General features: G+C 62.9%; 1 protein-coding gene across 2 annotated transcripts in view; it reads right to left on the bottom strand.

Annotated features, from left to right (window-relative positions):
• Nucleotides 1-5,848: 5,848 nt before the first annotated feature.
• The window catches only part of RTL1 (retrotransposon Gag like 1), a 23,325-nt gene continuing 16,934 nt past the window's right edge, over nt 5,849-12,239 (bottom strand). For both annotated transcript variants that reach the window (XM_039252922.1, XM_039252923.1), the window contains one exon: nt 5,849-10,869. In XM_039252922.1, coding sequence (XP_039108853.1) covers nt 6,810-10,784 — 3,975 coding nt within the window. In that variant the 5' untranslated portion in view covers nt 10,785-10,869 and the 3' untranslated portion in view covers nt 5,849-6,809. The remainder of the gene's footprint in view (nt 10,870-12,239) is intronic.

Genomic DNA, 12,239 nt, shown 5'->3' with positions numbered 1-12,239 from the left:
CCCTGTCACGCTGAGCCCCTTCCCCTCACTGTCACGCTGAGCCCCTTCCCCTCACTGTCACGCTGAGCCCCTCCCCCTCACTGTCACGCTGAGCCCCTCCCCCTCACTGTCATGCTGAGCCCCTCCTCCCTCACCTGTCATGCTGAGCCCCTCCCCCTCACTGTCACGCTGAGCCCCTTCCCCTCACTGTCACGCTGAGCCCCTTCCCCTCACTGTCACGCTGAGCCTTTCCTCTCTTAAGTGTCACATTAAGCCCCTCCCTGACCCTTACCTTTCACTCACTTACCCGATTAAACCCCTTCCACTCATGTGTCACAGTGAGCCCCTCCCCCACTCATGTGCCATCTAGATCCCCTCCTTCACACAAGTGTCCTAGTGAGGGTCCCCTCACTCTTGTCACACAGAGCCCCTCCTTCCCTGGAATCGCACGTGCCCCCCTCCCCCAACGCGCTGCGTCAAGTCCCTCCCCCGCGTGGCCAACACTGAACCTTGCTGCGCTCACGTGCCACGTGGGGTCCTTCCCTTCTCAGTTGCCACGTGCAACCCACCATCCCGGCCACTGTCACACCGGTCCCCTCCACTCAAGGGTTACACTACGTCCTTCACTGTCCCGTGTCCTACTGACTCCCTCGTCCACTCGTAGCTTACCAGCCGTCTCTTCCCCACCCACGTGTGCCGCCATCCCCTTCCATGCTGGCGGCACACCGAGTCCCTCCGTGCCCGTGGGACACCAAGGCCCACCCCCACTCACGTATCATGTGGAGTCCCCCTCCGTTCGCTTGTCCCACTGGGTCCCTGCCCTCCTGTGTCACCTGCGGCCCCTCCCCCACCCTTCCGCCACCCATCCCCCCTTCTCCCCAGGGCCGGAACTCCACACCCTGGAGCCTTTCCTCCGTGTGCCCTTTAGGGACATTTACTTCATTACGTCATTCTCTCCACAGCAGTGATATTCTTGACCCCTTACTACGTGCCGAGCTCCATGTCTGTGGGAATGTGTGTTCACTGTGCCAGTGGCTGGTGAATTTATGGCGAGGTCTGCGGCAGGGAGAAGGTGGGTGGACACGGGGTCAAGGGAAACGTGCAGGAACAAGGGAAGCTCTTGCTGTAAAAAAAACTTTATTGAGGTATTTACGTATCTGCCGTCCACCTTCTAAAGCGTACGGGCGCTGGTGTTCCGTGTATTCACGCATATGTGCACGTTCAACACGCTAGAGTTTGGAAGGTTGTCCTCACCGCTGCAAGAAACCCTAGAGCCGTTAGTTACGACCCCACCCCCTCCCCCTCCCCCCTCCCCCTCCCCCTCCCCCAATCCCAAGCAACAGCCACTTTCTGTCTCAGGGAGACCAAGCCCTGCCAGGCTCGGTGACTCCTCACCAACTTCCCAGGGCGCCCAGGAGCCCGTTCCGCAGACGCAGAAAGCGCGGCAGGTGCCCCAGAGTTGGAAGTTGCAGAAGGGTGGGATCAGACCCCCCGCCCCTCCCGTGTCCCCAGCCTCCGTGACCTGGCAGGTCCCCAGCAGTGGGTGGCGCTGCCCGGGGCCGGCTGTCCCTTGCAGTCCCCGCTCTGAGCACTAACAGCAGCAGCAGGCGCCCCCCGCTCACCCTCCGGGGGGTTGGCACCGCGCTTCCCGGAGGAGGGTTGCGGCCGTAGTCAGTAGGTGGGGGGTGAGAACGGCTTCATACAGGAGTTGATGCACAGTTATCCAGCTCCTATATGGTGCCTTTCCTCATCCCCTTCAACCGCGCGCAGCCCCCGGGCCCTCCTCTGCACCCGCAGCCGCACAGCGCTGCCCCTCCCCCGGCTTGCCGCTGCTCCCCCGGCCTCCTCCCGGCATGCTCTTCTCCCGCTCTCTCTCCTTTGCGGGTCCCCAGGTTCCTGGAGGGTAGGGGCCCCCACTCGGAGGAGAAGGCTGTGGTGCCAGTGGGATAGCTCCAGGGCTGGGCCCGGGCCACCTTCTGACTTCAAGCAGACTGACCAGAGGTGGGCAGGACCAGCTCTGGGGCCTTTCCCATCGACGGGCCTGTGGCCGGGCACCTGTGGGGACACAGCCCCCCGTACGGAAGGGCCGACTGCGGACACCTGTGGCCTCCGTCCCCTGCACTGGGGGGTGGGGGGGGTCCTACTGCTACAGAGGAGGGTCCCCTCGAGGGCTCTTAGCCTCTACCCAGTGCCAGGTGGCTGCTTCCTCTCTCCTTAACCCTCGGGCGCACCCCAGCTTCCCAAGGATCCCTCACGCTCGCCCTGCCTCGCCCACCTGGCAGCTATCACTAGGTGCCCCACTCTTTCCTTGTCTAAGGGGGGGCCCCAGGGCACGAGACCAGTGTCCCCTTGTCACGGCTGTTGTCTTTCGCATCCTCTACTAACTTGGCTTCCGCACACGACAGAAGGTGACTCCTGCCAGGCCCCTGTGCGGCTGGAGTCATTAGCCCACTGCCCAGGGTGGCAGCCAGCCCCGGTGCCCGTGGGGGGGGGGGGGGGCAAGGCAGGGGTGCTTTGTCCACAGCAGGAAGCTGTTACAGCGGGTCAGGAAAGGCCATGGCTCTCCCCGCCCTCCCCCCCAGCTCCTCTCCCCTCCCTTCCCCTCCCCTGCCTCCTTCCTTCTCACCCCTTCTCCCAGTCTTCCGTGGCATCAGGAGGCCTTGCTGAGTTCAGGAAGGCCTTCCTGACGCACGGGGCCACATCAGGTGTGGAGTGTGTTGTATGTGCCTTTGGTGGCTGTTGGAGCGAGACACGGGACGTAGAAGGTTGAAGTCCTATCCTGAAAGGCTTCGGTGCTGGCCAAGGAGAGGCCTTTACGCCCCTCAGGGACACCGAGCGAAGCGGGCAGTACTTGACGCGTGGCGGGTGGGTGGGTCTCCAGCCCCTGGGCGTCGGCTTTCCGGGGTCTGAAGGCCGGAGCCAGGGCCCTGAATCTGTGGGTCCGACACAGGGTGTTGGCCGAGGCCTCACTTTGAGAAACGCTCCTTTGGAAGTGGTCGGCGCACAGTACTTCTCTTCCCTGCTCCCGACCACACCGAGCAAATGGGCCCGCAGCCTGAGGTCGGCCTGCTCATTCGGCCTCTCTTTTCTAGGGCCACCATCTGGTGCCTTTGGGCCGAGCCAGACTGGCCTTCCGCCGAAGCCTGGAAGGCTTTCGGCTGCCTGGGTGCCTGCGGAATCCTGGATTGAAGGTGTTTCAAAAGCACATCGTGTGTTTGTTCTGGAAGACCCTGGACGGGGGGGTCAGGATGCGGGTCACTGTCTGGGCCCAAGGCCCCCTCGTGGTGGTGGTCTCCTGGGGGGAACGAAGGTCAGGGCTGTGGTGCCTTCCCACTCTCACTCTGGGAGCAGGTCCGGGGCTGTCCCCGTAGGCGACGAGGGGACCTCACGCTTCTGGGGGCTGAACTCCTGTCACAGCCCCTTGCGTGGGGGCCCCTGACTGCGCCCGCAGCTGCTTGCAGCAGGGGTGGGGCTGTCCGCACCCGAGCGGTGAGCAGCCGCCTGCGTGTGCTGTCCTGTGTTTGAGAGACAGGCTTGGCCTGACCCAGGCCTGAAGGCCAGAACCCTGGGGTGGGGGGAGGGGTGGGACTGGAGGGGAAGGGACATGACAAGGGAGGTTGATGGCCTTACCTGGGGTGGAACGTGGGGGTCCCCCTGGTCCCCGTTAGAGCTCACTGGATGCCAGTACTGGTGGGAGGTGGGAGGTCTTCACTCAGGCCTGACCTGCTGCAGCCCATGTGCCTGGGTGCTGGGGACCCGCTGTCCAGAGTGACCACGTGCACCTTTTTTGTGGTGTCCATGATGTCACGACCCACCCAGCATGTCACTTCACACTAACTTTCTTTCTTTTTCTCTTTCTCTCTCTTTTTTTTTTTTTTGTTTCCCCAGGAGGAAAATGGTTTGTATTCTGTTTTGTTTTGTTTTCTTAAACTCTTTCCAAGAGGGAGCGGGGGACATGTCACCCAGTGGTTTTGTCTTGTCAGTAGCTCTCCTGGGCGTGGGGGCGGCCTCTCTTCTCTGTAAATGGGCGTGAAGGCCCCTGGCTGGATTGTGGCAGGGGCCACGGGGCGGCCGGGACACCTGCTGGCATGGAAGGCAGAGGCCGCGACTGTGCCAGCAGCCCCGTTAGGGCGTGTGTGTGTGTGTGTGTGTGTGTGTGTGTGTGATTGCAAGTGTGTGTGCCTTCAGTCAGCGTCTGAAGGGCAGGACCTGGGCTTCAGGCACACGAAGGGTCACCTGCCCATCCCTGGTCACCTAGGCAGCCCCTTCTGAGCCCCTTCTGAGCAGGCGTACAGCTTTGCCTGCAGGTCCAGCCTCTGGGACCCCCAGGGTCGGCCAGAGCTAGGGGCCAGTGGTGGGAGTGACATCCCCATTGTGGCCCCAGGTCCACCCCAGGGCGAGTCATCACCACCAAGGAATTCGAGGGCCGCCAGCAGTGCCATGTGAGAACCGAGGGGATTTTAGGAACCAAGGGCATTTGGACATTATGTCTCGTTGCCCCTGAAAGTCCCCTCTGCTCTCACGACCACCGTTTAATGACAGGAAATAGGCCTGGAGGCTGGGGGCAGCCATTGGCCAGGGCTGCCCAGCAAGTCAGGGTCAGGGCCACCCTCGGAGACACTGGGGGCTTGCAGCTGAGCGTTTGATCTTGACCCATAGGTCCCTCATGGCCTCTTGGGGCCACTGTTGGGGGCAGGTGCCAGGTGGGCAGGTGGACAGACAGACGTGGCTCCCAGAGAGGCCACGACGCTAGCCACCTGGGACCCCGCACAGGGGCGGTGGGGGAGGACAGGAGCCTTGCGTGAGGTGGTGCTGAGCACTTCCTCTGTGGGCTTTGAATCCTCATAGTAGCCCTGCAGGGTCCAGAGACAGATGAGGAAACTGAGGCAGGGGGAACGGTGTGCAGCCAGCCAGTGGTGGGGGTGGTGCTGAGCCCCTGGCTTTGCACCGGGGGGTCCTGACCATGGTCTCTCGGTGCTGCTATCGGGGGTACATGCCTTGGACAGATGGATGGCGGGGCGATGGCCGGTCACCCCTGGGGACCGGTGAGGGCACCGAGCGGGAGGCTGGTGTGCCTCGGGAGAGCCGGGGGTCAGTGAGGGAGGTGGTTTTCCTTAGGCTGGGGTGAGGAGGGCAGCGCCAGTAAGGGAGATGGGGTGTCAGCTCCTGCAGAGCCCCTGACCTTTGAACCTGAGATCTGCCTGGTGATCTCGTGGTGCTGCCGTCAGGGGCAGAGGTAGGGAGGGGTGATTCCCAGCTGGCGGGAGGGGTGAGGGTGAGGGTCCAGGCCACGCAGGCAGGAGGTGGTCCATGTCCTCCTGCCATGCCCCAGGTGCCCGGGGTGGGGGCTGGGAGCAGCTCTGTTCTCAGAGGTCAGAGGCCGCTACTGGGTGGGGGGGCTGAGGCCAGGCAGGGGGGTGCCGGACTGCGGGCTGAATGAGTGAATGAGTGAATGAGTGAGTGAGTGAATGAGTGCCATCCTCCCTTCTCCTGCACTCCCCTGGGGCCCCTCCCCTTCCCAGGGCAAGGAACCCCCGCCCCCCCACAGCCATTTTGCCACTCCCAGGACAGTGTGACCTCGGCCTTCGCTAATGGTGTGCAGGGGAATCCTTTGGACTTAAGGGGCAGAGAACAGCCTGCGTCAGGTCTCACATAGGAGGAAGGCCCAGGCAGAGATGAGACCCGACCTTCCCGCGGGGGTGGGAGGCAGCTCCCGGGACCCCCTGCTCCCCCACCCCAGCTTGTGTTGCATGCACGAGGTGGGGCCTGCCCTGGGGGACAGCCCAGACTCCCCGCTCCACCTGCCCCCCTCCTCCATCCTGCCCCACCTGCCCTCCCCCATCTGCCTTCAGAACAAACCGCAGTCAGATCATCTTTAATTTTGCTTTATTTTGGGGGTGGGAAAGGTGAGAGGGTGGGACGGTGGGGGGGTCTCCTCCCCGTGGCAGAGAGCGGTGGTCTGGGAGCAGCTGGCTCAGCACAGTGCGCTGGGTGGTTGGGGCCTTCCTCCGTCTCTCTCGGAGCCTCCTCCCCTGTCGCGGACGTCCGGGCGCCTGTACTGTGGGTGCCGGGAGGGGAGAGGGAGTCCCACCAAGCGAGGTCTCCCCTCGGTGTCCCTGGAGTCCCTCTCGAGGACGCAGGTTCGGTGAGTACTGGTACGTCGGACGCTCTGTGGAGAGGCGCCGTCCAGGTAAGGGCAGAGCTCAGGGCCAGACAGAGTCAGTGTCAAGGGGGCTGAACTGGAGGGTGGGGGGTGGGCTGGCTTTGCTGTGGGGCGGGCGAGGGAGGTGCCACAGCGCTCCACGAGGTGTGAGCGCGGGTGGGGGGCGGGGGCGGGGGGCGGGGGCCCAGGGGAGCAGGAGCACCGGAGGTGGAGGTAGAAGAAGTCAGTGGAGCACCCGAGGTCAGTGTCCCAGGGCGGCACACGGAGACCACTGGTCACTCCAGGGGGCGGGTCCCCGGCATCTGCTTGCTTGGCTGCGCCTGCTGTGCCTTGGGTCACGGGGTCATCTGCTCACCACCGCTCTCTCCCTCATTGGCAGCCCCCCCAGCTGCAAGCCTGGGAGCTGGGCGGTTAAGACGGGACTGTGGTTGCGTAGCCCTGAGCTGGCTCTGGGTCTCTGATGGTTGGACGGGCCGCTGGTGGTGGCACAGACGATGTTGCTGGTTGATGAGCTGAAGAACGTTTTGCCCTTCTCGAGCGGGTTCCCCTTGCGTTGGGAGCGGCAGGCGGGGGGCGCTGGGTCTGAGCGAAGCGGGCGGAGGCACGGGGAGGCCGGAAGGAGACTCCGTGGGAGTGGCAGCAGTGGGGGCAGAGGAGCCGAGGCGCTTCACTCGGGGCTCGCGTCGCCCTCGTCCCCGGGCAGCTCCTCCAGCCTGGCTCCCTCGCGGGCCCGGCTGGCGGCGGGTGGCAGCCGGGCATAGATGGCGGTCAGAAAGCGGGTCAGGGCCACGGCCGCCTGCTCCTGGCCGACGGGGGCGCCGCCGCTGCCGCGGGCGCGGGGCGGGTGTCGGCTCAGGAAGGCCAGGACCTCGGCAGGCGCGGGGAGGCTTTGGCGGGGCTGCAGGGCCGCCTGGCGCACGTCGCTGTCCTGCTCGTCCTGCGGGCTGTCTTGCAGGCCGTCATGCAGGCCACACTGACGGTAACGTTGCAGGTCGTCTTGCAGGGCTTCTCGCAAGACGACATCCTCACCGCCGGCGACGTGCAGCTCGAGGGGGCGGGTCCCCCCCGGGAGGGGTCGGGCGCCCCGGGGAGGGCCGGCTCTCACGCCGAAGAACTCGCACAGCATCAGCCAGAAGCCGGGTGTGAACTGCAGGCCGCGGTGGCTCAGGGGGAGCAGGGCCTGCTGCGGGCGGCGGCGGTGGCGGCCGGGGCCCCGGAGCAGCGCCCCCAGCTCCTCGGCGGGGACGGCGCTCCTGCCCACGGGAGGGGGCACCTGGGCCAGGAGCTGGGCCGCGGCGGCGGCCACGCGGCCGTCCACGAACAGAGCCGGGGCCTGGTCGAGGCGCAGCCAGCGCCGGGGGGGCCGGGCCAGCGCCTTGGTGGCCGCGGGCCGCGGGGAGAGGCGCCGCTTCAGCTTCAGCAGCACGAGGAGGGCCGCCACGGCCAGGGTGTCCTTCCAGAACAGGAGGCCACGGAAGAAGTGCAGAACGACGGCCCTGATCTGGGCCACGCTGAAGTGGGCGAGGAGGCTGTTGAATATTTGGTCGATGGGTATCAGGGCCAGGAACTCTTGCTGCCGGCTCCGCCCGCGAGGCTGGTCCTGGCTGCGCGCGTCTTCCTCTTCCTCCCCGGAGTCCAGCGACTGATCCCGGGGGGACCCTCCGGTCGTGAACAGCGACCTCGCCCGGGCGGCAGCGTTGCGCCGGAAAGCCCTGCGGTTGAGGTTTCTGGCGGGTGGCAGGGGCCAGCCCGAGTCTTGCTTGGGGCGCTCCATGACGTCGAAGTTGAAGTGGGAGAAGAAGAAGACCCAATGCCCGGGGAGAAGTACGGTGAGCCTGTCATTATTCAGAGAGGCTAGATCCTCTGTGTTGAGAAGGATCATGATGGGCTCCTCGGTGTTCTCCAGGTAGCGGCACCACACCGTGAAGGCAGCCCTTATTGGAAGGATCCTCATCTCCAGTTGAGAGTAGTCGACCTCGATGGCCGAGATGTTTCGCGAGTAGAAAGCGCAGGAGACCCTGTTGCCGGTTTGCTCGTCTATTTGGATCAGGGAGGCGTGCAGGGCCGTCTTGGTGGCTCCCGTTTCCAAGTAGAAGGGGTTCTGCGGCTTGGGGTGGTGCAGGAGGGGCGCCTTGCGGAACGCCCGCTTCAGACAGTCGAAGGCTTCCTGCTCCTCCTCCCCCCAGCAGAAGGCCTCGCTGGTCAGCAGCTGCCGCGCCAGCGGCTCTGCGATGATGGTGAAACGGTCCACGAAGTGCCGGTAAGGGAAGATGAACTCGATCAGGTGCTGCAGGGACTTCTTAGAGCCAGGGGTGGGGTACCCCGTCACGGTGGTCACGATGCTCCTGTTTAGCTTCACCCCTTTGGGGGTGATGACGAATCCCAGGAACTCGACGGTGTGTCGGTGGAACTGGCTTCTGTCCAGGGAGCAGTAGACGCGGTGGTGTCGAAAGCGGACCAGGACTTGTCGGACATGTTGGAAGTGCCCCTCCTGACTCATAGAGTAGATCAGGACGTCCTGCCCGTAGGACAGCACGAAGTAGCCTAGCATGTCCTTTAGGATAAAGTGGACCACGTCCTGAGGGATGGTGGGGTCTGAGGACAGCGGGAAGGGCTGGTAGCTCTCCATCTCTTGAGGCTCGAAACCGAACGCTGCTCTCCATACATCTTCTGCCTGGCGTATGCTCGTGCTTTCCTCCACGACGGTCCCCCGCAGCTCGAGCTTTGTGAACCATGTAGCTCCGTGTAACTGGTCGAACAGTTCCGGAATCATCTGTACGTAGTCCTGTCTGTTGGTCAGCATGTCCTGCGGGTCCCAGAATTCATCCCGCGGCCTGGCATTTTCTTGCACCCTGGCACCTATAGGTTCCCACGGCGCGATGGAGGGACACTCGTAGAAGGTCTCGCTGTGATCACTGTCTCCAGCCTGCTGAAGCTCAGAGGGCTCTGATTCAGAAAGATCATCGGATCCGTCTGAGCTTGGCTGGTCGGAAGTCTCATCATCTGCTTCCTTCGGGTTAAACACGTCGGCCAGGTCGGAGTACAGGGGCGGCAGTCCGGGCAGCAGGCTGATGGCATGTCTCTCTAGCGCGATGCATGGTGGGGGCGGGCGGAAGCACTTCTGCAGGCAGTAGGGAGAGTGGAAGGTGCAGCGGCCTTTGACCCAGTCGACTTCGGGGGCGTGGGTCCTGAGCCAGTTGATGCCTAGTATCACGGGGAAGTTGGGGGACGGAACGACGTCGAATTCGATGGACTCCTGGTGGTTCTGATGGATGCACACCAGCGGCTCGGTGCGGAGCCACACAGGTTCGTTGCCGAGCAGGGAGCCGTCCACGCCCTGGACCATGTGCGGGTAGGGCTTCTCGTACAGCTCGACGTAGTGCTCCTGGGCGAACTTCTCGTCCATATAGTTGCCGCCCGCGCCCGAGTCCAGCAGGGTCTGCACCGCGATGCTGTGATAGGGGTTCACTCTGATGAGAAGCAGCAGGAAGAGGTGGTCGCGGTTGATGACGGGGCGGCAATCGCGGGACAGCCAGCTGCTGACCATCCACCTCTCTGGGGCAGGTGAGTCGATCCAGGTCAGGTTCCGGGGGCGGGACTCCGGGGGCAGCCTGAGCATCGCCCTCCTCTCCGCCAGCTTCTCTTCTATTTGCAGGATGAGCATGATCAGACTGTCCAGCGAGTCTGGCTGGGGGACCCGGAACAGATAATGCCTGATCTCCTCGTTGAGGCCCTGGCACAGGTGGGCTTGCAGGACTTCGTCGGGCCAGCCCAAGGTGGGGACCAGGCCCTGGAACTCGCTGATGTATTCCCTGGCGCTGCGAGTCCCCTGCGTGATGTGGAACATGGCGTCTTCCGCCACTCGCAGCGCCTGCCGGTACTCAAACACGTTTGACATGGCCTCTAGGAAGGCCGGGAAGTCGTCCATCAGGGGGCTGCCTTCCTGCATCAGCGTCGTGGCCCACTCCAAGGCCATGCCCGAGAGGTGGTAGATGACGTACCTCACTCGCAGCCGGTCGTTGCAGTACATTCTGGGGTAGCTTTGTAGGATCAGTTGACAGAGCACGATGAACTCGTGGTATTCTCTGCGGTCGCCCGAGAAGCACGCCGGGACGGGCAGCTGGCCGGCGTGGATTCCTCTTACCAAGATCTCTTCCGCCACCCTCTGTTGCTCTCTCAGGTCTTGCACGCGGAGGTACAGAGAGATGATGGATCTCACCGTGGCCATGAACTCTGAAGTCTCGGAATCCTCCTCCAGGAGCTCCTCGCTTCCCACGTCGGCCAGGTCAGCGTCGTCGACTTCGTCGTCTTGGGCTCCCCAGGGGTTGTCTGATGCCCCTTGCATCCCGCCAGGTGCCTCGCTCGTTGGACCCCCCGCTTCCTGGTGTGAACCGGTGTGTGGCTCCTCCAGGTCTTGGAGTAGGTCATTGGGTGGATCCTTAATTTCCCTACGCGGGCCACTGGATGGCTCCTCCATGTCTTGGCGGAGATCAAAGGGCAGCTCTTTCATCTCGTGGGCGGGGCCGCTGCCTGATGCCTCCACGGCGGTGTTGGGTGAGCCCTCGGAGGACTCCATTTGTTTTGATGATGGATTCTTACGCTCCATCATCGTCTCAAATGAGTCTTCAGAGGGTTCTATCATTTCGTCGGATGGAGAGGAGTGTTCTCTGAAGACTGGTAAGGATGTGACGTGTCCGGTCAGCGACTGGGGCCGCGGAGGTCAGAGCCTGCGGGTGGGAGGCAGGTGGGGAGCAAAGGCAGCTGTTTAGGGACTCTCGGGGTCAAGGTTAGGTTCTCCGGGACAGATCAGATGCCCGACTCCTCAAAGCGGAGAGAAACTGGGGAGAGCCTCCCCGTGCTCAGCTCAGGGAGCCCCGGGGAGAGAGTATCTGCCTGCCCCTGACCTTCTCCCTATTCTCCCTAGGCTTCCTTGGCCCATCTGGCTCGCCTGCTCCCCCCACGGCTGTGAGAAATTCACAGCCCATAAATTCTGCGGAGCAATAGGCCCAGAGCGGCCTAGCTGGCAGGGTGTGCTGGCCGCTCCGTCTGGCCCTGGCATACGTGCCTGGTCAGCCCTCCCTCCCTCGTCTGGTCACCCAGAAGTCACAGAGGTCATATGTCAGTGCTGTCCAGAGCTGTCCCTGGCAGGCAGGGAGCCCTGAAGCAAGCCTACCTCCCCCCCCCCCCCCCCCCCCCCCCCCCCCCCACTGCCCTAGTTATGAGGTGGGAATCTCTAGCTAGCAGATGCCAACTGTTTAACAAGGTCAGGGGAACGGGGGAGAATGGGCAGTTGGCCCCAAGCCCATCAGTTGGGTCAGCAGCCCAAAATAGCTCTCACTTCCTCCCTCAGATTCACAGGAGATACTGGGCTGGCGCTGGGGGGAGGGCAGATAGAGAGAGCCGCTTTTCAGTTTTTCCCACACGCGTCTACAAAACCCCTACTGTGCGCCAGAGCCTTGCTTGCGTGTGACGTGGTTCTAACGCAGATGCTTGGCTGATTTCTCTCACTCGCTCATCAGTTTCCAATCTCCCCGGCGCGGAGTGGTTGTGGAGATCTGCAGATCCTGTCCCTGCCCCCCCCCCCCCAAAGGCCACTTTCCCAAGATCAGACTCTTGGTGGGGGGTTCAGGAATCAATTCCGCACATGTAGATCTGTTTCCATGCCCCTGCGGTCTTCCCAGGGGTGGTTTTTCCCTCCAGCAGACACACCCCACTCTGTCACTGCTTGTTTTCTCCCTGACCTCAGGGTATCTCTTGTACAGCTGGGGTAGTGAGTAAGGGGTGGGACGGGGCGGGGAGGGGGTGGGGGGCCGGGGGGGCATGAGGTATCTTTGACCTCTAATTGTCTTGGAAGGGAGTTTTGAAAGTCGAGTCATGGGTGGTTTTAGTGGGCTGGGGATGAATTTAAAGAGATGTTTTGGTTTGGGGTTATTTGCACATTTCTTCTCTGCTGGGAGAGCAAATTGAATTCTGGTTATCCGAAAGATTAGCTCTGTGGTTACTGCTCTGTCTACATTTAACACCTTTTGTTACTTGTCAGTTTCATTTGTAGCCACGGGGCCCATCTATTAGGGAAAAAAAAAAAAAAAAAAAAAAA

This window comes from Hyaena hyaena, unplaced genomic scaffold (assembly GCF_003009895.1).
Source record: "Hyaena hyaena isolate Hyena2069 unplaced genomic scaffold, ASM300989v1 scaffold_427, whole genome shotgun sequence".
Classification (NCBI taxonomy): Eukaryota; Metazoa; Chordata; class Mammalia; order Carnivora; family Hyaenidae; genus Hyaena; species Hyaena hyaena.
This window is presented reverse-complemented; position numbering and strand designations above follow the sequence as displayed.